Source organism: Giraffa tippelskirchi, chromosome 1 (genome assembly GCF_054371585.1).
Source record: "Giraffa tippelskirchi isolate mGirTip1 chromosome 1, T2T-mGirTip1v1.2.pri, whole genome shotgun sequence".
Lineage (NCBI taxonomy): Eukaryota > Metazoa > Chordata > Mammalia > Artiodactyla > Giraffidae > Giraffa > Giraffa tippelskirchi.
This window is the reverse complement of record NC_137275.1, coordinates 177435498-177462473: the sequence shown is the minus strand read 5'-3', so window position 1 is coordinate 177462473 and position 26976 is coordinate 177435498. Positions and strand designations below refer to the sequence as shown.

The window sequence follows — 26976 nt, the reverse complement described above, 5'->3', positions numbered from 1 at the left end:
ACTATTCCCCAGATTAAGCCACAAATTCAATACAATCACAACCAATGGAACTTTTTTGAAACTGAATAATTTAAAAATGTATATGTAAAGAGAGCACTCATTTAGTATCTTTCCAATTGGGGTTTCCTAGAGGAGGTACAATTTTCTAAGTTCTTTGTATAAAAGGAAAGTCTTGTGTACTTTTTGAAGGCAAAAAACCCCAATTTTCATTGCTTTAATACATCATCAAGCCTAGCACATACATGTAGTACTGTGAACCTGGCATTCTCAGATTTAATAGCTGTATAAAGTCAGCTTTCATAAGCAACCTTGAAAGCTCATACTATAGACTGATTTTACTGAAGCATAAATCTGAATTGGGTGCTCTGTGAAGTCAGTGTGCAGTAGTCAGTAAAATAGTGCGTGAGCCTAGCTGACTTCCTAGAATTTGCATCTCAAAGAGGTTGATTTTTGTGTGTATGTCTACTAGCTATCATTTATGTAGTAATTTTCATTTAAGATCCAGAAGCTACTTACCTTTTCAATTATATTTTATTTAATATTAATTTATTTTTATTCAATTACATTTTATTCTACAGGAAGAATTATACATTCAAAAGAGTTGGATACGACTGAGAAACTAACACAACAACAGGAAGAATTATACATTACAATGACATTCACAAATTTATGACACCTGACAATCTATTCATGAATGGATATGTGCATGTGTGCACACACACACACACACACACACACATACACACATGATGGTTGGTTGGCCATACGGCTCTGAAGAAGCAGAGGAAGAACATGACAAGTTCAAAGTGGGAGCAAAAGTGGCTGGGGATGAATGGTCAAAGATCAAGAAGAAAATACAGATGGGGGAAATGAAAGGAGACTGCAGAAACTTTTTGAAATTTAAATGAAATAAGTAAGGTTATAGAAAGTTTCCTAATTTCATTTAACAAATGTGTCAAGTATTACACTAGGGCTAAGGGTTGCAGAAAAGGATCAAACACTACCCCATCACTGCCTTGAAGTGATAGTAGGGGAGACATACAAAGAAAAACTCCTCTATAGTGTGGTGGATAGTAGGAGAGAGGTGAGGACAGGGTGCTGCAGAAGTGCAAATGCAAAGCATCTAAACCAGATTGCAGGGATCTGGTAATGTTTCTCGAGCAGATCCTGAGCTGAGTCTTTAAGAATAAATATTAAGTTAGCTTAATGAACGTGGTAGATGGAGTTTTCCAGGCAGGAGTGAGGAACAACATATGAAATGCCGTAAAGTGAAGTACATTGCAGAATGCCACTGAATACTTTAAAAGGTGAGTTAACATGATCAGACTTGTGATTCAGAAAGATACAGCATCAGAACGGAGTCTAGCTTGACTCATGGCCCGGAAATGAGTTAAGATGCTGCTATTTGTCATTGAGAGGAAAAATAATGAATATATGAGTTAAGGCATTTGTAATGAGAATGGGAGAAGGGGTGACATTTGGCAGTTTTTATATATGAGGTAAAATATTAACAAAGTGGAATTTACCTTGTGAATTCACTATAAAGTCTAGGATGTGAACTTCAGTTTGTAGACTCAGAAACTTGGTTTTGGCTGCTCATTGAGACTGAATCTACAATTCACATTAACACTGATAAGGTTTTAGAGGCTAATTAAGACCAGAATGGCAGATGATCATTTGTAATGAAATAGATTAATTGTCCCAGTGACTATATAACTTTTACTTTGGCACATTCAGATAGTTTCTCCTCAGAAAAAGCTGTATATGAAAAATCAATCGTTATCAGAAGATTGCTTGATCAACATGGAATTAGAAAATAGGGAAATTATATTGTGTGTTTTAAACATTTAATAACATCAGGCCACAATGCAGCAAGAGAAATGTTCAAGTTTGTGACCTACATTCTTTCCCCTGGGCAATACTTGCACAGGCACAACCAAACTATGCTTCTCACTCTCATGTTCCTGTGTCATCTTTGTTAACTAATAGCACTTCATGAATATTTTTTAGACAAGTATATTTAGTCAACTCTTAATCTGTCCAGGCTGTCTTTTAAGGGTGATTTTTGGGTAACTTTGCCTTGATTTGTGCTGAATTTACAATTTAATTTTCAGTTTAAATCTAATTTCTCTTATTTCCAAGATCTTAGAGATGAAAGTGGAAGAACAACTGACTTCTTAGTCACCATTTACGTCCTACAATCCAAGCAAAAGACGAAAAAGACAATGGGATAGGAGGGAAATGAGTAGGATCCAAACAAAACGTATTTTACAAAGAGAGAGTTCTTAAGGCAATTAACCATAGGCTGGATATATAAAACTTCACAATTCAAACAAATAAAATACATATGCAATTTATATATGGGCTTCCCTGGTGGCTCAGACAGTAAAGAATCTGCCTGCAATCCAGGAGACCCAGGTTCAATCCTTGGGTCGGGAAGATCCCCTAGAGTAGGAAATGGCAACCCACTCCAGTATTCCTGCTTGGAGAATCCTGTGAACTGAGGAGCCTGGTGGCTACAGTCCATGGGGTTACAAAGAGTCAGACTAACATACACACATATGTATATCAAATAATTACATTGTACAATGTGTTAAATGTCAATTATATCTCAATAAAGTTGGGGACAAAAAAAGAAGCAATAATATACATGTTATAGTGAAATATAGAAATGAATAAGTTTATGAATGAAGAAGATAACTAGATCTAAAAGTACAAATAGATATAATGCAAAAATGATAAATGCTTTAAGGGGATTTGGAGAGGATAGTAAACAAAATGCCAAAATAGTTCTGAAGGAGAGGTTATTCTAGGTGGAGAAGTCAAGAAAAAGTGGCATTTGTCTTACAGTAGCAGTGAAAGTCTTGGTAAAAAACATGATTCAAATAATTGTTTTCCATTGATGATCAAATAACCTTTTAAATCAAAGATGTTTTATTAATTAAAATTTTATCATTATTTATTAATACTTATATCCAGTTATGAAAAACTTAATGGATATAATCAGATATACATTTTTAAAATGGAAAATACAAAGGGAAAAGCTAAACAGAAAAGTAAATAAGGTGTCAAAGCTTAGTAATTGTGCATAGGCCTCTGTGGCCCCAGGGTTTCACTGTTACTAAATATTTCCTTGTTTGAACAGCTCATACAACTCAGTAACAAACAACCCAATCAAAAATGGGCATGAGTTTGAGCAAGCTCTGGGAGTTGATGATGGACAGGGAAGGCTGGCATGCTGCAGTCCATGGGGTTGCAAAGAGTCGGACACAACTGAGCAACTGAACTGAACTGATATGGAATACTAGTCAGCCATAAAAATAATGAAATAATGCCATTTACAGCAGTATGGATGGACCTAGAGATTATCATACTAAATGAAGTAAATCAGAAAGACAAATATCATATGATATCACTTACATGTGGAATTTAAAATATGACACAAATGAATTAATCTATGAACCAGAACAGACTCACAGCGAGAACAGACTTTGTGGTTTCTAACAGGGAGGAAGGGTGGGGGAGGGATGGATTGGTAGCTTGGGATTAGCAGATGCAAACTATTATATATATGTACAACTGAATCACTTTGCTGTACACTAGAAACACAACTTTATAAATCAACTATATTTCAATAAAATTAATTAAAAAAAATTTCCTGTTCGGATCTTTTGGAGGTCAAGCAGTTTTCTTAGTAGTTGGCTCTCTCAAAGGGATGACCAAGAAATGAAAAAAGAATTTTTTTTCTTAAAAGGTATATTTGGAACCTAAAGGGAAGGGGTGGGGGGAGGGGAGGGACACTCAAGAGGGAGAGGATATATGTATAATTATGGCTGATTCGTGTTGTTGTATGACATAAACTAACACAACACTGTAAAGCAATTTTCCTCCAATTAAAAAAATAAATTTAAAAAGAAAAATGGTATACTTGGTCTTATCAACCCATGGATTTTAGAATTTTATAATTATACTATTCATTAAACTTCACTTTATTGCTTTAAACCTACTGGATCTTTTATTTTAGTAGGAAAATATTTAATTCACTACAACAGTAACTAAAGGAGTAAAAAATCCATTAACTATTATACTTTTTTCCCCCATCAGTTCCATCTCTCTTCATTTTATATTCTCAGAAACACTCTTCATTATACAGAACATTATGCAATGCTCTTTGCATCTGATCATCAGAGCTAGATCAATCATTGCTTTAAAAAAAACTCCTTTAAGTCTCTGAACCATGAATAAACCATAGATTACAAACCTTTTGAAGACTGTTTTTCCTTAGCACAAAAACTATAACAAGAAATAAGAGAAACTCATCATTTGCATTTGTTTAGGTTTCATGCCTCGAAAATCCCATGGACGGAGGAGCCTGGTAGGCTGCAGTCCGTGGGGTCGCGAAGAGTCGGACACAACTGAGCGACTTCACTTTCACTTTTCACTTTCATGCACTGGAGAAGGAAATGGCAACCCACTCCAATATTCTTGCCTGGAGAATCCCAGGGACGGGGGAGCCTGGTGGGCTGCCGTCTCTGGGGTCGCACAGAGTTGGATATGACTGAAGCGACTTAGCAGCAGCAGCAGCAGCATGGCTTATAAAAATTATCTCATTAAGCTTGAGATATAGGGAAAGGTAATTATCCATTTACAGTTGAGAAAACTAAGGCTCTGAGAAATATTAAGTGGAAAAAAAACAGACCTGGGAATCATGCTTTTTGATTCCAAGTCCTGAATTTAAGACCCATTCCCATCTTTTGGGTGAACATTTCTCCATTTTAAACCACAGGGATTCTTTTTTGTTTTGCAGAATGTCTCCCATTTGTTCAAGAAAATGAAGGTCTAATCTCCTTGGCTACCTTGCCTGAGGCAACATATGTGGCTACCCAGGTTGTACACTGCATATCTTTAGTGGTCACCATTCACAAACCACAATGGGAACTGTGTCCCTGGAGTTGTATAATGTCACGATACTGGTGTTGACTTTTCTAATACCTGCTGACAAGGCCTGTAATTGAATTTCTATCTTGTCACTGAGTGACAGCATGGCAAACCCTCAAGAAGTCAGGCTTGGAGAGAAGACAGTGGCATGCAAAATGAAAGATTATACATAAGTAGCTTTGGATCTGTGATTTTTTTTTTTTAGTAGCAGATTCAGTTTCCTAATTATGCTGGGCTTAGCTCATGCCAAAAGTATTTGAATTTGAAATTCCTTAAGGACTTAGTTGAGAATGAAAGCTAACATATTAAAGGCACGTTGACCACTGGGCAGCCAAAACTAATGACCAAGTGTCTATGAGCTAAAAGCTTAGGCATTTTACTTAAATAGGCAAGAAGAGAGCTCTATTATTAAACATAATAATAAAAGTGCTAAGTCGCTCGGTCATGTCCAGCTTTTTGTGACCTTATGTACTGCCAGGCTCCTCTGTCCATGGGGTTCTCCAGGCAAAAATACTGGGGTGGAAGGAAGGAAGGAAATACATTTTCTTCCTCCGGGGATCTTCCTGACCCAGGGGTTGAACCTAGGTCTCCTGCATTGAAAGCAGATTCTTTACCATCTGAGCTATCAGGGAAGCCCAACAATAAATAAGGTAACATTAATTCAGAGCTCACTATGTTGTCAGCACTTACATATCTTTTTCTCACTTAACCCTTAAAATAATCTTATGATTAGTATTACTACCATGAATACCACTCTATTATTAATACCACTGTAGTATTATTATTTCCACATTATTGATGGTGAAACTAAGGCAAGAGAGAGGCTAAGTAACTTGCCCAACATCACTCAGCTAGTAAGTGGCAAAGCCAGTATGGAACACCAATAGTCTGATTTCAAAGCCTGTGCTTTTAACTACCACATTATTATGATTAATGTAAAAATGTATAGCAACAACTAGGGGATAACTAGGAATGGCAGGGAAAATGTGGGGAGAAAAACTGTGAGAAGTAAATATGAATAGAGAGGAAGCCCTCTTCTGTTGTCTTCCGTGAAGTGCAGTCACTTTGTATTATAGCAGCCCCTTACCCATAACATTCATATTTGGCAGAGAGCTGGTGGTAAGCAACAACTAACCATTGAGCAGCCAAGGTAGACAACATGAAATTTATGAACTAAAGTATTTTAATTCAAGCAAGGAGAGGCTATTCAATATAGTAATAAAAGGGGCTTCCCTGGTGGCTCAGTGGTAAAGAATCTGCCTGCCAAAGCAGGAGACGTGGGTTCGATCCCTGGTCGGGGAAGATCCCACATGTTGTGGAGCAACTAAGCCCATGCACCATAACTACTGAGCTTGTGCTCGAGAGCCCAGGAGCTGCAGCTACTGAAACCCTCGCACCTGAAAGCCTGTGCTCCTCAACATGAGAAGCCACTGCAGTGAGAAGCCCACACACTGCAATGAAGAGTAGTCCCTGCTCGCTGCAACTAGAGAAAAGCCCACAAAGCAACGAAGACACAGCACAGCCATAAATAGATAAATATTTTTAAAATGATAGTAATAAAAGCCACATACAATTCAATAGCTCCAGAAGGCAGTAGAAATAATACAGTATCATAACATGTAACACTGAGTCATCAAAATAAAGGTTAAAATTTGTTTAGTATATTCTATTTAAGTGAGAAAACATATAACAAATTTTAGAATGTTTCATCTAAAATGGTTAGGACAGAAACATTGCTGAATAGAAAATAAATTTTGTTGTCTGAAAAAATCATTTATTTTCCAGTGATGTTTATGTACTTCTGCCATTCCACTCTTTGGGAGTCTTCAGTTCAGTTGCTCAGTCGTGTCCGACTCTTTGCAACCCCATGGACTGCAGCACACCAGGCCTCCCTGTCCATCACCAACTCCCAGAGTTTACCCAAACTCATGTCCATTGAGTCGGTGATGCTTGGGAGTCTTAACTCCTTGTTAATCTATAATCTTGAAGGATGGGAATTGTATTTTCTTTCCCTTTGAATACCTTCCCAAAAGCCTAGGGACTGGGGCTCTACACACAGTGAGAATTTGATTACCCCATCTTTATGCAGAAGTAAGAGGCCATGAAATATTTCAAGTTCTTTTCATTTTTTTAAGAAAGTTTTTTTTCCCCACAAGTAATACATTAGTACATTCTTATTTTAAAAACTCACACAAGACAGAGGTATATAAAGTAAAACATTAAAGTCCCTTTTCATAATATCCACCACTACATCCCACTCCCCTTTCTAGAATCACTGTTAATGGTTTGCTATTCCTCTTTCCATAACTTTTACTTTGCATTTACATTTATACAAATAAAGTACATAGTTTCAGAATTTTTTTCCATCTACAAACATGCCTATATTTCGTCATTTATTCAGGCCATCTTTTTGTCTATCAATAAAGTCTTACGGTTAAGTTTCCTGCATTTCTTTTTATGTTTATTCTTAGTTTAAGATTTTGTTCCTAATGTGAATGGAATCTGTTACATTTTCTAATTGATAATTGCTATTGACTAAGAAAACTTTTGATTTTTGTGTATTTATTATATACCTAGAGGTCCGTTAGTTTTCATGAAGAGGCTATCAACTTTATCCCTAGCTTAGGTGGTTTTGGTATCTGAATCTGCCCTGTGTCATTAACAGCTCCCTACTCATACACTGGTGCCTTCAAAGGCTCTTAAAATGTACCATAGTCTCAGGATGTCTTCCTACGTTTTTGGGTGCAAAACCTACTCCAACACATTCACTGGGATGGCTACTATTTAAAAAAAGAAAAAACAAAACTCTACTGGCAAAGATGTGGAGAAATTAGAATGCAATTAGAAATTAGAATCCTTGTGCACTGTTGATGGAAATGTAAAATGGTGCAGCTGATATGGAGAACAATATGGTGGTTCTTAAAAAAATTAAAAACAGAATTAGCATACAATGCAGCAATTCTACTTTGGGGTATATATCCAAAAGAACTGAGACTTAAAAAGAGATTCGTATATTCATGCTTTTGGCAGTATTATTCACAATAGCTAAGGAGCAGAAGCAACCCAAATATCCACTGACAAATAGTTAAACAACATGTGATGTGTTAAACAACACACACATACACATATATAACAAAATATTATTCAGCCTTAAAAAGGAAGGAAATTATGATATGCTACAACATAGATGAACCTTAGGAACATTATGTTAAGTGAAATAAGCCAGTCATAGAAAGATAAATGTCATATGATTATACTTTTATGAAGCACTCAGAGTAGTCCCATTCATAGAGACAGAAAGAAGAGTAGTGGCTGCCATCGCAGGCGCTGGCAGTTGGGAGAAAGAGGAGTTACTGTTCAGTGGGTACAGAGTTTCAGTTTTAAAGATGAAAAGATAGAGTTCCCTAGTGGTCCTATGATTAGGAGTCCCTGCAATGCAGGGGACATGCTTTTTTTTTTTTTAAATTCAGTCCTGTTTCTAAAACCCTCAATTTGGGCCAGTGCTCTCTTCTAAGAAAGATCTGACAGATAAAGCACACAATTCTAGAATATAGACTATCTTTTCTTTAGGTATAACTCTGGACTTAATGATGTTCAATATATATTAAAAGCTTGAGATACAATATTTATGCAGAATTACTTGAAGGATATACACCTTGTCCACTTCTTAGTATGAGTTAGTTTTTTTTTTTTTTTTTTAATGCCAAGGCTTGACAGATGAACTCTAGAAACTTTGTGAACCTTCTAAAATTGTCTATACCTGTGCATTTTTTCTGGGGAGAGGTCCTAAGCTTTTAAAACATTCTTAATATGCTTTGTTTTTTTGTTTTTTTTTTTTTTTTAAGAGCTAAGACTCTTTACTTACTGTAAAGTTTGTTCTTCCTTGGATTGAGGCAGCTCATCAAAGCCTTACCTCAAGCTCATCGTTCTGCCCCAAACTCAGACTGGCTTTTACGGAACAATGCTTTGGCACTATGCCAACTGCTGCTGCTGCGTCGCTTCAGTCGTGTCCGACTCTGTGCAACCCCAGAGACGGCAGCCCACCAGGCTCCGCTGTCCCTGGGATTCTCCAGGCAAGAACACTGGAGTGGGTTGCCATTTCCTTCTCCAGTGCATGAAAGTGAAAAGTGAAAGTGAAGTCACTCAGTCGTGTCCGACTCTTCGAGACCCCACGGACTGCAGTCTACAAGGCTCGTCTGTCCATGGGATTTTCCAGGCAAGAGTACTGGAGTGGGGTGCCATTGCCTTCTCCCTATCTATGCCAACAGCCTACATTAAAGCACATTAAGGGAAAACAGCTTCAGACCTAAAAATGTGTTTAGGTAACTACTACAGGCTCCCATAAAGACAAACAGAGCAAGACAAAGATGGGCATAGATCTTAACCAGATAGCATGTCTGTAAAGGCACAAATGTGCTGATGCCATCATTAGACAAAAACAGATTATGAACAGGCCAAGAAGAGTGAAATTTCCCATGGAAGAAAATTAGAGTCAAATCAAACACCATGGGATTTGGAAAGCCACAAATGCAGACATTAACGGCAATATTTGGGTAAATGTATATAACATCTTGTATATACATGGAGTATACATAAGCTTAAAAAGAATTCAAACTACATCAGGTTTCATGTGAAATATTGAACAACTCTCCCTTCTCAATCTCAGGATAATTCTCTTTTATACAACTCTCACATTCCTCTGTTTAGCTAAAATCCATCCACCCATCCTTCAAAGCCCAGTTTTTAAAATTATACCAAGTGTATTTCAAATGGAACTGATTTTGTTTTACCAAACCCAAAACAACTTCCTCTCCTCAAACACACATACTCTCTTTGGAAATCCCATAGCTCTTTTATTATCTTTAAAATTCTTTAAAAGCATTAAAATTCTTTAAAAGCATGTATGTCCACAAAGAACTACAAGAGAAGATTTTCCTCCTGTTAGAGAGAATCCTTCCATACAACAATCAATACTTATTTGGTTGGAATTATGTCAAGAGTTCAGTTCTAGACCTTGGTAGAAAGTCTAAGCTTTCTCCAAAATAGCCATATCAGAAAACGATATTAATATGACAAATTATCATACTAAGGATGCAAAGTACATGGTCCAGTATTGAAGAAATTAGTTATTAAGTTAGGCCTCTATAAAAAGAGAAACAAGTTCAATAAAACCCTTTTGGTCATCTTACCTTAAACTCATATGGAAAAAGGACTAATGACAGGAGGAGTATTCAAATCATGATTCATTTTATAGAATGTTAATAATCCCAATTAATTCAATTAGCCCAGTGAAAGTTCCTGTTGGTCTATTTCTATTTCCCCTTGCAAGTTCACATATGAAAACCACTCTCTCATCTTTAGCTTTTGCTAAAGACCCTTCCACCATGGTTATCACAGCAGATCTTTGGCTTTCTCTCTTAAATACCTTCAAAATTAAAGCACTTACCTGTCTGCCTCAAGTCTATAGGTAGAACATCCTTATCATCGCCCTCTAAAAATAACACTGCAAGATTCCTCTCAAATGTGAATTAATATCATCAGTGGTTAAAACCAAAAACTTTCTATAATAATTTCAACTCTATAATTTTTTTTTTCCTCCCACCTTTGCAGCCAAAAATAGTCTCAAGCCAGGTCAGAGGGAAGTCAAATCTGAGTCTTGCACCAAGACGTTTCTTGGAAATTCAGAATTGTAAGAAGCTTCTTGGTGGGCTTCAGTTTAATTCTGAGTACTCTGAGAGCACAAGCTGCCAATTTCCTGGCTTTCTGAGTAGAACGTGGTACAGTGTAGTACTAAGCAAATACTATTGTTGATTACTGACCTTTGGGTATCTCAGTAGATGTGAGCTAAGCACTTACCTGAATTAAAAGGTTTTATATATTTAATCTCAGAGAAACACCACCTAAGAATAAAACAAAAAACTCCTTGTCAGTTAGCTCAGGCCCTGCTGATAGAAGAATACCTACAATTTGACAAAATTTACTGTGTGCTGGATACTTTCCTACATGCTTTAGGTAGATCATCTTGTTTAATTTTTACTAAAATCTGTGCCTAAGAAGAGGGTATTATTTTTTTTAAGAGGAAAAATCCGAGGTTTAAGGTTAAGAAGTGTTCAGGGACTTACAATCAGAGAGTGGTAGAGTCACAGTGATAGAGATTTGAATCCTGCTTGCCTGACCCCTGGTGACCATGATTCTACATCATCCTTCTTATACACATGGCCCCAGATGAAAACGTGATTGTCCAATAGAATGATGCTTAGCTGTGTTCTTTCTATAAAACTTAATAAGTGATTTAAAAAAAGAGGTGATTGTCAAGTAGGGATCTGTGACAGTTACTGAGAATTCTGGTCACATGACTGGTTCAGAAGTATAAGTTAGAGCCTTAAATGCCCAGATGCTCCTCTTTGGTAGATCTGGCACTGAGTTCAGGATGAAATCCAGTGTTCTACTATGACCCCGCATTTCATCATTCATTACTGCTTTACATTTGACCCAAAATCTCTTAAGACAATCTTTCCCAAAAGTATCATTCATGGATCAGTTGTTTCAAAGACAATTGAAAAATCCTTGTAGAAAATACAGGTATCTGTCCCCCACCCTGGCTGTACTAGATCAGTGGGAGGTATGACAACAAGATACCCAAGAGGTGCTTTTGCCAACTGAATTTTAGACTACTTATCGCCTTGGAGCAAAAGAGCCAGGGTAATCAAAAGGAAGTAAATGGAAAGCTAATCTCCAAGTCAGGCTGGTGTTAAGAAAAAGGACAGAGATCTTGTGAGAAGACATAGAGCCAAAACCTAGTTTGGGAACTGGAAAAGATCTTGGAAATTGTCTGTTTCAATGGTTTTCTATCAGTGTTCCATGAAGCCTTAGGAGTTATAAAATGGGATATCAGAAAAAGGAATCAGTAGTCAGAGTTTCAAGTCCTAAAAAAGTGACTGCAGAAGCCCTACTGATAGATATTTTGTAACCTGTATGCCTGTGTAAAATTTTATCTGAATAAACAGCTCTGCTGATTTAAAATAAAGAGGAGTTTAAAAAAAATCTCGAGACCCAGCACGCATCCCAGACTAACTAAATCAAGTCTATGCAAGTTGTATTTTTCAGTATCAGGTGATTCCAATATATATCCAAAGCTGGGAACCACTACAGTAACCTGATCTGTGCTCTGTCATTTGAGATAAAAGGAGACTAAGACCCAAAGAATTTAAAGGCGATCAGGATTCAAACCAGTATCTCTTGACTGCCAGCTCACCATGCTATATTATTCTCTCTCCTCAATCAGAATGAAACAACTGTTCCTCTAAGGTAGCGAGCACACCAATCAAATTATTATGTAACTTCACATTTTCAGATCTCTCTGTATTTTCTCTTTAGATTTTTATAGAGGGGAAGTGGGCAAGGGCAAAACTTATGTTTTAGAGATGAGGAAATCAAAGGTCAACTAAGTTAACTTTCAGTGGCTTAAAGGTAGGGCCAGAATTTAAATGTTTATATTCTAACTTCTGGATTAAGTAAATTAAATTTGGCAAGTGATTATTGAGTGCGTAGTACATGTTAGTTAAGACATGGTCAAAAATGCAAAAAAATATCATCCATGCCCTCAATTAGTGTACCGTCTTCTTAGAAAGACAGAGACAACTAAAATACTGCACTGCCTGACTTAACCCTTGGATTGGCAGAAACTGAAAACATTCCTTGACTGGCCTTGATGACAAAGTCCAATTCTCTTCAGAATCAGCCTGTGGCTTCTAATTTCTTCCTGACAATGGCTATTTATTCTAGGGGACACAAGGATTTGAATATAGCTACTGCATCTCTAGGCACAGCCATGCAGCTGAATATTCCTTGACAGGGGTAGAGAAGAAAGAATGGTGCAATTTCAGCGAGACTCATTTCATATTCTCCAAAGCCAAGGATATGACTCAGCAGAAGACTGGGAGATTCTAAGACAAAGGACTAGATGGAAAAGAAAGGGTATTCACAGAAATATTTTCTTTTCCACAGCAGTTAGGTAACTGAACAGTCTACAATTTACAGATAGACACAGTTCAGTTCAGTTCAGTCGCTCAGTCATGTCCGACTCTTTGCGACCCCATGAATCACAGCACGCCAGGTCTCCCTGTCCATCACCAACTCCCAGAGTTTACTCAAACTCATGTCCATCGAGTCGGTGATGCCATCCAGCCATCTCATCCTCTGTCGTCCCCTTCTCCTCCTGCCACCAACCCTTCCCAGCATCAGGGTCTTTTCCAATGAGTCAACTCTTCGCATGAGGTGGCCAAAGTATTGGAGTTTCAGCTTCAGCATCAGTCCTTCCATTGAACACCCAGGACTGATCTCCTTTAGGATGGACTGGTTGGATCTCCTTGCAGTCCAAGGGACTCTCAAGAGTCTTCTCCAACACCACAGTTCAAAAGCACCAATTCTTCGGCACTCAGCTTTCTTCACAGTCCAACTCTCACATCCATACATGACTACTGGAAAAACCATAGCCTTGACTAGATGGACCTTTGTTGGCAAAGTATGTCTCTGCTTTTTAATATGCTATCTAGGTTGGTCATAACTTTCCTTCTAAGAAGTAAGAGTCTTTTAATTTCATGGTAATTCAATATGATTACTCACTCCTAAATTCATACGGGCTTTACTTTGTTCAATACTAGGCTCCATGCCTACATGAGTACCTGGTACATATGATGCACACAGCACATATTGTGAATCCAGGACACAGAAAGACAAATTCCTTGTAAGTTATCAGAGTTCAGAGGATCATCTGTAATAATAATAATCCCTTATACACCTAAAGAAAATGTATAGTTTTCAAAGTGCTTTCCAATTTAAAAAAGCCCATTTGATCCCTCTTATGTAAACACAGCAAGGATGCGTAGTCCATTTAACAGATGCAACAGCCTCTGAAAAGTTCAAAGTCAAGGTCCCCTGACTAGTATGTAGTAGAGCGGAGACTCCTGTTCATGTTTTCTGACTCCTACTTCAATACCACCTCCACTACTCCATGTTGCTTCTTTAGCTTAGCCATGCTGCTTCAAGAAAAGGAGGGGCAGAGGGGCTCATTCATGGAGCTAGCCCAAATATTCACAATGACTAGGTGAATTATACACTTATGCTGATAGAAATGATATTGCTTTTTAAAAAAATCCAATTAAAGGTACTTCTATTCCACTTCTGATTAGATACAGTCTGCAGAATACCTCCAACTCTTGAAACTACAAGGCTTGTTATTTCCACACAGAGGACAGTTACCATCTGTGTGGTCTGGAGGGAAGGAAACAGCCCTTGTGAGACATCACTTTCAGTATAGACCAAAGTCAGGCCCTTTTAAAACTAAGTGTTCAGAGAAACAGCATCTTGTTTCTCAGCCTGACCCCACCAGAGAGGAGGTGTCACATGATTTCTTCAAGATCAAATGCACCAAGAAGCCATCTGCAGTTTTTCTGATTGAATTCTCTTATAAAGAACACTTTAATACAGATTTTACCCTGGGTTTTAACTACTAGTATGATCTCTGATCCTAATCAGGGTACCACAGAAACCAAAGATAACCTAAACATATATCCAGCTTCTTTGGATTTTAGTTTCCATTAACAGCTCAGAGTATTGGTACAGCAAATTACCCAAAGTCTTACATCAGGGATTACAAACTCAAATGCCTCCCAGGCACCAGGTAAATAATGTAAAGCCCATTGTGACAAAAGAAGGAATAATGGCATCTCCTCATTGCTCTTTTTGGGGGCCATTACTTGTGGCATGCAGGATCTTAGTTCCTGGACCCATTCTCCCTGCATTGAGAGCAAAGTCTTAACCACTGGACCACCAGGGAAGTCCCTGGAGTCTATATAAACTTTAGAAAACTAATTTGCTAGTTGCTTCTGAGCTCCAACCACCTGTCATTTTCTGGGCACATGAGCTAAGTTTTCCCAATTTTTCCCCCCAAAGCAGGAAATATCCATTTTTTAAATGTTAAATGTTTTTAAAACTTAGTTACTGATTCAAATATGCAAGTCTTTTGTAGGCTATCAGCCAGAGTTTGACTTTTCCTTATGGGGTAGGTTGCCTGCTCCATATGAGAGGAATGATAGCAAACAGGCCACTTCAAGTCAAATACGGTATAGGATTCATGGCTTCCTTCTCAGAGACTCTGGACAGTGCCGGAAAAGTGGACAGAAAACTCCTTGAGTTAGTAGGAATGTACCTTGACTGGGGGTCTGGGGGATATCTGCTTTATTAACTAGATAAACAGATACCTCCTGGAAGGAATTTGGGGGGTGGGGGAGATCCCCTCTGCTAGGTATCTGGGCAGATAAGTCTCTGGAGCATCTAGGAAACCCGTATACGCCAGTATGGGGATGGGGAGTATTGGGAGAACAGTTTATAAGAAAGTACAGACAGACAGACAGCTACTGGGAAATACACAGAGTGCGAGGTAGTATGAGGGGTACAATCTCTTCAGTCTTGGGAGGGAGAAGGTGATAACCTCTCCTCGGGCGCCACCTTCAGGCGCCTCTTTCTCACCATCGCTCCGCAGCCGTCGACTCCAGGGAACGCCCGCCATCTTAACGCACCTTTCTGCGCAGGTGCCCGGGAGCCCCACGAACCAGCCCAGAGAGCCCCGCCTCCCACCACACCCCTCCTCCCCAAGCCCACCGCCAACCACGCCCCCTTTCTCAGAAATCTGCCCTTTCCCCTAGCTGTGTTAGGCTCCTCCGCTTGTGACTGGGGAGAGGAGGAAAGAGCCGCTGGTCTAAATCTATCATTATATTAGAAAGTCATTTCTACGGCTTTCCACACTTTACTGGAATTACCAAATCCCAAAGGCTGCTACAAGATAATTTATTACAGACTAGTCAATAATTTCTTATAACAATGGCACATACAATTTAAAACAGCAAAGATGCTTCATTTCTTGTTTCATGTAATGGCCAATGCAGAGTCCTCAAGAAGTCCAAGAGGCTGCTATGAGGATACTGAAGGATCGTGTCACATCTCTGAGCAAGGGCCTGGGAAGTCCACATGACTCCTTGGGTGTGTTGAGCCCCCCTCCCCCACTGCTCCCCGTCCCCCACAGTCCAGCCTGTACAAAGGGATCACAGTCTAAGTTCCTTCTGTAGAGTTGAATGGTTTATGAGGAGGAGAGCAGCTGACCTAGATGAAAGGAAGTGAAGAGAGACCACCAGAAGGCAGTGGCCACAGGTGAACAGGATTTCCACTGATTTCCACAATTTTTGGCTTTGTTCAGGGCTTATCTATGAAGGAGCCCTCTCTCTTGATTCTTCAACTAGCTCTCAGATACGTATACTTAAGAGCCCCTCATGTCCTGAAGCATCACTCCAATTCCTAGAGGAGTGAGGTAGGGAGACTCCTGGGCAGGTGGCCCCTGGTGCTTGGGTTCCAAAGAAATTCTGCTCAGGCCTCTGAAGCACCATGTGAACCTGGTTCTACTCATGACAGCTAATCTGGGGGAAGGGATTAGCATAGCTCATTGCTGAAAGGTATCTTGTTCAGTCTTAATGCCCTGTACTCACTTGAGAAACTCTCACTGCTGGGTTCTGCTCAAGAGATGGTCTGCATTCTATTCTGTGTGCTCCTGCCCCGGCCATACTCCAGTTCAGACCTCAGGGCTCAGCAATACCTGTAGACTCAACTGATTACTTACCTAATTAGGCACAAGCTCCAGGCCCTCTAAACGTGTTCCTTCAATGCTTAGTATGTATGGATCTAACTGGAATAGCTGTGGTATGGAGAGGGGGAGAAAAGGGGTGTGGGAGTGGAAGGATCTCTACCAAGAATGGCTGACACTCTCAGAAATGTCTGCCACCCTATGAAAAATCGTGTGGTAAGCCCCACAGCCCAGCTCCTAGCACCACAGACCTGCTGGTCAGGGATTCAGACCCTTTCTGTGAAAAAAGACTCACACACACTCACACCACCCTAGATTTTTCCTTAAACTTTCCTAACTGAATGAATCAGCCTCTTGGCTGTGAGGATCTAAGATGACTATGTAGTAACTCTTATTAGCCCTGACTTGTGGAACTGGTGCCCTCTGGTCGGCACAGGAGCCTGGGTGCTCAGCTCCCCTCCTCCATGGAACGAGACTCTGATTTGAGCTTCACAAACTCCCGGGCCACTTCATCGTTGCTCCTCTGAGACAGAATCCGGAGAATGGTCACGCCTGTCTCATCCATGTGGATCTTCCGGCCCAAGGGGCACCAGCAAGCACAGCTGCCCTTGGCTGCCACATCCCTCAGAGGCATCACAGCCAGCCCCAGCACACGGTCCTCCCGGGCAAAGCAGTAATCCTTCACGCATATTTGCAACTCATAGGCTTCTGGCCCCTCTTCATTTCCCAGGAGGCTGTGGGCACAGGGTAGATGGAAGATAGGAGACCAGAGATGAGGGCATCCTCAAATGAATTCACCCCGGCCACCATCCAGCCCATCCCTTCTCTCCTCTCTTAATTTTTACTCCACAGATCACCCCCATCCCAGAGTCCTTCAGATCCCCCAACCATAACTTACAAATGAAACGTCTCATTGTACTTGGGAGCCCAGTTGTTACTTTTTGACTTGGTTGTGAACTTCCTCTTTTTATCACTTTGGTGAGGGCCAACCATGGTGACTTCCACAAAGGGCCGGAACATACCCGCTGTCTGCCACTTGAGGTCATTGGCAGCCACCACTACACAAACATGGAAACCTGTGAGGCAGCCCATCACATATTCCCAGTTCTTGAGCCCCCAGGTGGCATTCCCCTTGGAGAAGGGCTAAGCTGAAGGGCTGGGATAAGCAGTCCCTGCCTTTGACTGATGGGGCCACTGGGCAAGAAAAGGTCTCAAGCCTGTATATCCATGCCACTCACCTTTCACTGTGACCTTGTGCTCCCCAGTTCCAGGATGTGTAAACAAGTCCACCTGAATAGAGACTTCTCCCACAGGATCATCCACACCGGACCCTGGTGGGCAGAGGGACAGATGGTTCCCTACTGGAGAACTTGAAGACTTTAGGCCCAGTTACTCTAGGTAAAACCAAGAGCTGGGAGGCTACTATCCTACACCCTAAAGCAAGAAGCAGTCACCCACAGAAGCTATGGAGATGTGAGCCATGGGGAAAGGAAAAGAAAGGGGATGAAGAATGAGGCTGTGGATTAAAATACAAGTCAGGGTGACAACATCTTAGGTGAAACTTCTTCCAAAACTACAACTGGAATCTCTCAGGTTTTCCAAACCTCTCTTATCTCCTGGGCTGAAGAATTTTTCATTGAAAGATGTTGGGAAAGGACAGTGCCGCCATCCTGTATTTTTGTCTGAGAATTGTGTCCACCCCATGGTTTCTCAGCAGAACAATGCGGGTCCTGTCTAGCCCAAAGCAGCACCTTCCCACCCATGGGCTGCTCTGCACACAGTGACTTCTTCCTACTCAAACCTGGACCTCTCCATACACAGCTCCTCAGTGCCCTCTGGCCAGTCTGCAGGTTCCCCTCAGTAGAGGCCTCACTCTATTTTGGGAAAATCCCAGTACCCTACACTCCAAATAAAAATTTCTTTGTCCTCAGATGGAGCGGTGGGGGAATTCTGAAGACAACTACTATTAACCCCGTCTTGGACTGTACAAATACACTGCCCATTTCTGAGACTTGGGATAGAACTTCTGACCTCTGACATCTGGTTCCCCCAGCCCCACCTTAAGCAGCTCATTCTAGTTCACAGGGGACAGTGTTAGCCCGTATTAGATTCACATCTGCATGCTGTATAACGTACCCTTTTCCGGCTGAATGTCCTCATTAGCAGTAAACCTAATACCTTTCCCATCATGCACTGAGTGAGGACAGGCAAGTCAAGAGGTAGCAGCAGTAGGACAGAGAAAGAAGAATCAGTTAGAGTCTAAGAAGTTCACAGGCATTCAGAGCAGCTGTACACATATTCTGAGGGAGCACAGAGATGGAGCAGGGTGGAGAGAGAAGTCAAAGAACTGGGACCAGTGAATGCTCGAAATTATACTTAACAGTTTGCACATCAACCAAATCATGGACAGAGGGAGTAGAACATACAGAAAGTTTCTGAGACTGGCGGGACACAATAAAGAAAGCTGTAGGCTCTAATTTCCTAGGCTCTAATGACAAAGCAGTGGGTAGAACACACACACACACACACACACACAACTGTAGTCTCCTTGTGGTCACCACCCCTTCCTGGTCTTACTTCCTATGAGCCCACTCCAGCCTCGCCTCACCTTTATATCTAGCTCAAAGCTCAGTGTCTCTGAAAAACCTTTTAGATTAACTCCTAGCCTCTCTGATGTTATGGGCCTTTACACATACTCATCTCTGTGAAAGATCCCCCTGTCTTGCTGAGCAAGGCTCATAACTTCTTTTGCTCTTTCTTCTCACTCTGGACTTGAAATAAGAACACATGTGGAAAATGAAACAGTACTGCAGGTCCCCCTGCATTTCTTCACCTTCCAACAACCCCATCCTAACTACTTAGATCCCCTCCCTCTTCCCATCCAGGTCAGTTCACAGCTCAGTAAGGCTTAAGCCCCCTGCCAGGTTCACTTCTCCAGGCAGCATGCCTAGGTCTCCCCAGAAGGAGCAATTAATGATTGCACCTTGAAGGTCCTTCCCAGGAGGACCTCCTCAGGGTCAGGGTCTGAATTGCAGTCTGAGCCATGTTCGTGCAGATGTGTTTTGTTATGGATGGGCCTGCCTGGAGATGGGGAGGGGTTCTGAGAACTGGAAATCATTGGGAGAGAACCAGCTGCCTGGGTGCCCTGTGCACTAGCATCACCCACAAGGCTGGAGCCTCAGGTCTGTGCAGCCCTGTGATCTGCACCCTCTTTCCAAGTGCTCCCACGGTTCACCCCCTTAGTCTTCTTCTCATCCACACTGGAGAATCTGGGAAATCGTTGGCTCCCAAAGCTGTTAAGATTCTGTGAGTATCTTAACCACTCCTTCTCAAGGCTTCCTCATACATCTTCCCTATCAAACAGGGTATACTCCTTGAGCTCAACACACGTGCACTGGCCAGATGATGCTAGGAAATGAAAGCTCAGGCACATCTCCCAGGTCTCTGTGATTCCTATCTGGTATGAGTCTGGGGTAGGTAGGGGTAAGTATTGGGGTCCATCAAGAAAATCCTGATGTCTGTGTGTGAAGGGCTTTCTGAAGTACCTGGAGCCTCCCTGAGGGCTACAGGAGACTGACTCCCTAGGGGCAGAGACATATCACGGAGAAGAGTGGGCACCCGAAACCCTTGGGCCTTACCCTGGGCAGTCTGTGAGCGCACAAAGGTCTTGATGAGAGTGTCTGTGGTCTGTGTGTACAGAGACAGGGCATAGCGCAGGGACTGCAGATCTGGGCTCTTCTCCAGGAAGGCTTTCTTCAGCCCGTTGCCTCCAGCATGAAAGTATTGCTGAAAGACAAGAATAGTTGCTACTGCGTCATCCCCCTTCAGAGAGGCAGCTCCCCAACAATGTCCTCAGAGAAAGGACATCCAAGCAGAGGCCGGCAAAGATGCCAGAAGAGGACAGAGAGTCATTCAATAAACAAGATCAGGAATGCCACACAGAGCCAGGGTCATAGTCTCTCAAGTGCAGAGTCTTATTTGAGGATCTGGCAGGAGTGGTAAGGGATGGCCATGCTTCTGGATGTGATGTCTGATGGATGAATCTATATGGACAGGCACAGATACGGGATATAAGCTTTTCAGGCAGAGCAGTCAGAAGTGGTGCTTTACCCTTGGGAGCCATTAGACCACTTTATACCTATGACCTACCTCTCTCCCCAGTGCCCTGAATCACAGCCCATGTGTACCTGCCTTATTACCACTTTATACCAGATGATAATCTGGTTATTACCAAATTATACCAGATTATAAGTATCCTGATGCAGGAGCCATATCTGATTCTCTCTGCATCCTTCCTAGTGTATAGGCCTAGACACATGTTGTCTGCTTGAATAAATGAATGTATAGTAGGGGAAAAATTACCCTTTGAGACCCAAATGATTTTAAACATAAATGAAGAGGTTAGCTAGATCTGGGATATTGGATCTGGAAGATTAAATCCCAGTGGGAAATATTCCAGAATGACAATGAGGTTACAAGTGAACTAAAGTGTCCTCAGAAGCTGAGAATAAATGTTCTAGGTCTTTGGTGATTCACCTGAGGCCACACAGAAGGTACCATTTTGGTTGCTCCGAAGAGGAATGTGGACGTAACAGAGAAAGATACAGACACAAAAACCACTCTCTCCTGGATGTGGGGTGGCAAGAGCCTGAGGGACCCCTAATCTGGCAGAGTGGAATGCCAGGACCAAGAGGGTAGGGTAGGAAGACAGTCTGGAGGAGGGGGGTCTCCACCTTGATGGTGTCCAGGGCGAGGTCAAGGACGGCACACTGCTTTGGAGTCAGATTCCGTGTTTCCTCTCGCACCATGTGGTCCTGGAGCCCCAGAGAAAGCAACGACATCAGGACAGCTTGTGGCTGTCATGAAAGTCCCCCACCTGTCAGCCCACAGCTGCATGCCCCTCTCCTTCTCCTCCTCTTCAGTCTTCAGAGCTCAGATTTGCCCCCTCCCAGGCAACCCCTGCCCCTCCCACCTGGCTGCAGAAGGACCCCACATATCCAGAGTACCTTGAGTTTGGAAAGTTGGCTCAGCTCCTTGGCAGCAGTGAAAATCAGCTGGGTGCCCTGGGCAGAGAGAGAATCATTCAAAGCAGAGAACTGCAAATTCCATCAGGAAGCAGGGAGCGGGGTAAGGGAGACACAGCAGGAGGAAGTGGAAAGGAGCTGTCCTTACCGTCTGGTCAGTAAGTGGAGGCAGAACAATCATCCTTTCCATTGTGTTCATTACCACCCGCCAGAGCTCCTTTAGTACCCGCTTCAGGACCGTCTTCTCACACACAGTGGCAAAAAGTGTGAGGCTGCAGGGCCAGGCCACAGGTCAGGATGGGGTGAGTGCTTGAGAGACCCCCTCCCTAAGCAGCTCCTCTGATTGCCTCTGCCTGCTTCGTCCCTACAGGACAGTTCTGGGTGCTGTACTCACTTGCCGTCCAGGAAGTCCATGAGAGGCCGGAGCACACTGTCTGCATCCTGAGTCACCGAGGCCCGTGTGTTGGGGGATGCGTTCCCTGGGCCCCGCACCTGGCTCAGGATGTCGGCCATTTGTCGAACACACTCATCAATCCGCATCTGGAAACTACACATGTGCCCACAGTGCAGCCCTCCTCGACCCCCATACACACTGGCCCTAAAGCAGCTCCAGCCGCTTGGTCCCGCTCTAGCACACACATGGTGCAGCTCCGACAGGGCGGGCCAGCATTAGAGGGGAAGATGCACACAGGTGCAGCTGGGTGGAGGACAGTGGGGCAGGGGCTCTGGGATTGGCCAGGCACCACACCTGGCTCTGAGGGCCGTGTGTTCTGGGGCCACTGACCTGTTTCCAAACACCATGCTGAGCTCATCCAGAACCGTATTCAGTTTCACCTGAAGCTCCTTCAGACTGTCTGCAGTTTCAGGGTCCAGCTGTATCCACAGGAGGCAGGCTTGGCTAAGCTGGTTCTCTTAAGTTTTTCTCCCCTCCTGTGCCCCGACCCCTCCCTCCTAGGGCCTCTACCCCAACGCCTACTCAAATCTCTCAGCTCAAACCAGTCCAAACCCCAACCTAAACTTCAGGTCTAGACCCAGTCAGGAGAGGGCAGAGTTCTACGGCTGAGGAGCTAGGGAACAAAGGGAGAATGTGGCAACCCCGAACCTCAGACCTACTTCCTTGCCTCCCATGGCCTCAAACATCTTCTCCAGCTGCACCCTCAGCTGCTGCATGTTGTTCATCAGGATGCAAGGCTGTGGGGACAGACGCAAGTGTTAAGTCCTGGCTCCATTCATCACAGAACTCAGTCTAGGGCCCCTGCCTCTCTCACATGACTCCAGAAACCACAGGGAATTTATAGCACATGTTACACCTGTCTCTCCCTAAGCACTGAGATCTGGAAGCAATGCTGACAGCTCTCCTTAAATGAAGACTAGAACCAAATGTTTCTGCTTTAACCCTGAATGGGGGGCCCCAGGTGTTCATGGGATTACCCTTTATAACTCTCTGAATGTATTAAAAAAAAAAAAAAAGAAAAGAAAGAAACAAAGACTAAGCAAAGCTCTAGCTCAGTAGAAGATAAATTACCAAATGGAGGCTCAAAGGAACTCCCTATCAAGTTCTTGTTATTTTGTGGCATAATCTCAAGCACAGCCCTGCTGGGAATCACAAGTCAGGAGCATCATCCCACCCTCAGCTCTGAGGATAGTTTCAAAAGCAAAAAGCCTGGCCCTCACCATTTTCTCCTTTGTGCAGTAAGCTGGAAAGTTCTTTGATAAGATGTCTGCATATTCCATGAGCACCTTCCCGATGGTCTGAGAAGAAAGGGGAAGAGGAAGGAGAGGGAACCCTTAGCTTTCCCCATGAGGATCGTACTGGGGTCACACTTCTCTTCCCAGAACAGTAACAACACGTACATAAAGAGGAATCTCAAAGTAGGGGACCAATCCCCCTCTCTACCCCACTGAAACAAACCTACCTGTCTGCCCCAGATTCAAGTAAAGGAGCATGGGGTGATGCCAGGCTGTACCCAGAGGCCATCACAGAGAGGGGTTGATCTCAGGTCTGTGGATAGGCCATGAGTGTAACGGAGTAAGGGGAAAAGGGTAGGAGGGTCACAGTACCTTAGCAAATCTCCGCATGTAGTGGGCAAGGATGTTGGGGTCTGGGCATTCCAATTTCCGGATGATCTCAAAGCTCTGATTGAGCTGTGTGAAGACGTCCACCACAGAGCAAGAGAAGAGTGCGTGCTCTGATGTCTGCTGGAACTAAGGAAGGCCACACACAGGGTCATCACCTGCAGTTGCTACCTCGTCCCAAGTCTGTCAGGCTCTGAAGGGCTCTCTGCACAGCAGGGGTGGCTCCACGGCCCTGGACAGCCCTCCTTATGGATTCCACCAGGCAGGGACAGCCATCCCAGCTAGAGCCCAGGAACTCCTGCTGACAGCTAATTGCTGGGAGACCCGGCTAGACACCTGTGAAGTTCAAGCCCCTGACTTACCCCATCCTTCTTATCTCGCTCCAAGGCCCCACGCAGGAATTCCAGGGACACATCCTCATTCTCATCCAGCCACTGCAGGACAAATTGCTCAAACCACCTGCAGCCAGGCAGGAAGATGGAGCGGTTGGAGCTAGCGGTTGGCAGGCCACGTGCCTGACAGCGAGGATACTGGCAGTGCCCAGCCCCTGAGCCCCCCTTCCCTCTGCAGCCTCCCCACATGATGACTCACGCTGGGTATTCAGGCACCTGGCCCTGGAGGGCAGGCAGATCCCGCACGTATTCATTGTGGAGCCACTTCACCTTGAAGTGCAGGTTCATGTAGTCAGCACTCTTACACAGCCTGTCTTTCTCATGCTCTGGTTGGGGGAAGGAAGGCGGGGTCAGGTATCAGCAGTGCAGGCCATGCTTTCTGAGCTTTCCCAAGGTGGATCCAGTTGGGTGGCGCTATCAGATATCTTAGAACAAGGGTGACTTCCCAGCACCTCCCCACAGCCATCTCCCCCTAGCAGTGAGTATTCTGCTAAAAGCCTGACCCAAATCTTCCTTTAGAGGCTAAGTCAGACACCCAGATAACGCCCACAGTCTTCCTGTGCTGGCTTTTGGAAGCGCAAGTGAGGTACAGGCCACTGGTGAGGAAGAGGAGAAAAGGATATGGGCGCTAAGGCTGACTAGTGGGGAAACTGCCCAGGACATGAGAGGGAAGACGCTTTACTTTACGCTTTATCTTCCAGGGCTTTACTAATCCTAGTAGCTGAGCCATTTCCTCAGATGGACTTGAATGCAGAGATAAGCAGTCATACATGACATACATGGGTTACTGACAGCCACACAGAGACAGAGAAAACCAAAGTGGGACCGAGCTAACAGAAAGAGCAGTTGAGCAGCCACAGTGTAACAGAATCCTGAGGTAAACTGAAAGGTCCCAGAGCAGAGCTGAAACACTGGAAAATGAACTCTCGCAGAAGTATGCAAATAAGTCAGTGTGGAAACCATGGAAACACAGCCAGATGAAAGAACCATCCTGCTACAGGAAATGGGATGCTTATGTGAAAGGTTATACAGCCAAGTCTGCCGAGGCTTCTGGAAAACCTAGGATAAAGATCACCAACAGCTTGCCCACAGAGTCTAGAGCACTGGCCACGCCCACGGGTTTTCTTCATCTACCCCCTTTAGAGATGAAGCATTAATTTTGTTTGAATAATAAAAGCCAACTCTGTGCTTACATATAACATAATGGAGAAAGCAAGCAAAATGGGGAGAGTACTGAGTGACAGGGAGGGGAAGGTCGTTGTCCTTGGGAACACTACTGCTCAACAACGAGTTGGCACGGGTGATGCTCCTCCATGTCAAGATAGAACAGCCAGTCTGCCCTTGTGAATCACTATAGCAGACACCCAAGGAGGAAACAGGAGTCCGAGACTCAGCCTCAAAAGGCTCCTTTGTCCTAGGAATGTCATCTCCCGGCATTGCAGGCAGCACTGCCTCAACCCGAGGTTGCATTTGCAGACTCTTCTATGAAGCAGTGAGCCAGAGAAGAGGAAAAAGGAGTAAGACTAAAGGTAAAGGGACAACAACTAAAAGTGCTTACCACCCAGAAAGAGGACTTTTCGTATACGAATGACAGTGGAGGCTTGTGACAGAGCAGAGACACCAATGAGCAATACAGAAAGTGAAAAAGTCAGGGACACCAAAGAGACCCTCCCAGGGCCTCCCCCTTCTCTTCCACCCTGCTGTCCTTAAACCAGGCCAAGAACCTAGAAACAAAAGAAGGAACCACCACGAGGGCCCTCCCTCCTTTCTGGTCAACAATCCACTGGGAGTAGGGGCAGTGCTGCTCCATCCCTTCAAAGCTCCCTGATTGCTTTCTTCTAGGGACCTTCAAGCTACTGCGTTTGCAGAGAATTCTCACTTTCTCTGTCAATCCATAATCTGTACTCTGGCCTCAATCCCTAATTTCTAATTAATTTCTGTGGTACAAAACCTAACAGGATGAATGATGAAACGCTGGCCACATTTTATTCTAACAAGTCTCATGGAGTCATGCCCCAGTAGTTACTTGAGGCTATTGTTGGGGGGCAGGGGTGTTAGAGGGTGGTTGATCTGTTAAAAGGGGGCAATCGAGTATCTAAACCGTCTCCAGCCCCTGACTTCCATGTTCCTCCCTCCAATCATCTTTCTCCTTGGAGAAAGCTCGTGATTTCAACTACAGACTGCTGACATCTGCCCCAGATCTCTCTCTGGTTCTGGTAATGTCTGTACAAGTCTTTGATGGAACATCTCACTTTGCCTGGGTTTAACTCCAGTCACCACCTTTTGCCATCTAACATCTCCAGCTGAAGATGAACACAGTATACACACTAAATCTTACCCTCTTGTTCAATGCTGAGCATCATCTTCAAGTCTTCCTTCTTCCTCTCTATTCACATCCATTTAACCCACCAATCCCTGTTGATTTCATCTCTAAAACTTCGCTGGAATTTATCCATTTCTTTATAGTTTCACTTGTACCTGTCTAGGTCTCATTACCACCATCTCTAACCTGGATTACTATAATAGTCTCCAAACTGGTCCTTCCTCCTCCAACCTATTCTCTATACGGTAGCCAGAGTAAGTGGCTTTTCTATATTAAAAATGTGGTCATGTTAATCCCTTGTTTAACCTGGGATTGCTGCTTAATGGCTCTCAGCTGCCTCAGGATAGAGTCCAAAATCCTAAATACGGCTTAAAACCTCCTGTATGATCTAGCTCTACCCTGCTTCTCTGTCATAATCTCTCACTCATCTCTTCCCCTACACTCTAAAGTGTTAATCACACTGAACTATTGCATCTAGTTCCTGAAACATGCCAGCTCTCTCTAGAACCAAGTTTCTGAACATATTCTATCTTCTGCCTAAAATGTCTGTCTCTCCCTTCCCTGTCACAAATGCCTTCCCTTCCCACC

At 43.1% G+C, this 26976-nt stretch overlaps 2 protein-coding genes across 33 annotated transcripts in view; both read right to left on the bottom strand.

Moving 5' to 3' along the window:
- LOC145512981 (phospholipid-transporting ATPase FetA-like) overlaps positions 1 to 15526 on the bottom strand; it is a 96888-nt gene extending 81362 nt beyond the window's left edge. For 15 of the 23 annotated variants that reach the window (XR_014058991.1, XR_014059052.1, XR_014059005.1 and 12 more), the window contains exons 1-2: positions 15469 to 15526; positions 10795 to 10838 (exon numbers count right to left, since the gene is read on the bottom strand). The gene's annotated coding sequence lies outside the window, so the exon portion shown is untranslated. The remainder of the gene's footprint in view (positions 1 to 10794; positions 10839 to 15468) is intronic. The other 8 variants (XM_081508007.1, XM_081507967.1, XM_081507919.1 and 5 more) reach the window with 1 other exon arrangement.
- Positions 15527 to 15770: 244 nt separating this feature from the next.
- Positions 15771 to 26976, bottom strand: part of UNC13B (unc-13 homolog B) — a 207791-nt gene continuing 196585 nt past the window's right edge. For 6 of the 10 annotated variants that reach the window (XM_081507724.1, XM_081507746.1, XM_081507780.1 and 3 more), the window contains 14 exons: positions 24265 to 24391; positions 24036 to 24132; positions 23659 to 23802; positions 23272 to 23349; positions 22711 to 22788; positions 22382 to 22470; positions 21992 to 22144; positions 21746 to 21869; positions 21580 to 21636; positions 21307 to 21387; positions 20212 to 20359; positions 17812 to 17904; positions 17472 to 17631; positions 15771 to 17307 (listed from right to left, as the gene is read on the bottom strand). In XM_081507724.1, the coding sequence (XP_081363850.1) occupies positions 17022 to 17307; positions 17472 to 17631; positions 17812 to 17904; positions 20212 to 20359; positions 21307 to 21387; positions 21580 to 21636; positions 21746 to 21869; positions 21992 to 22144; positions 22382 to 22470; positions 22711 to 22788; positions 23272 to 23349; positions 23659 to 23802; positions 24036 to 24132; positions 24265 to 24391 (1715 nt within the window). In that variant the 3' untranslated portion in view covers positions 15771 to 17021. Of the gene's footprint in view, positions 17308 to 17471; positions 17632 to 17811; positions 17905 to 18709; positions 18767 to 20211; positions 20360 to 21306; positions 21497 to 21579; positions 21637 to 21713; positions 21870 to 21991; positions 22145 to 22381; positions 22471 to 22710; positions 22789 to 23271; positions 23350 to 23658; positions 23803 to 24035; positions 24133 to 24264; positions 24392 to 26976 lie in introns of all 10 variants that reach the window. The other 4 variants (XM_081507735.1, XM_081507757.1, XM_081507774.1 and 1 more) reach the window with 2 other exon arrangements.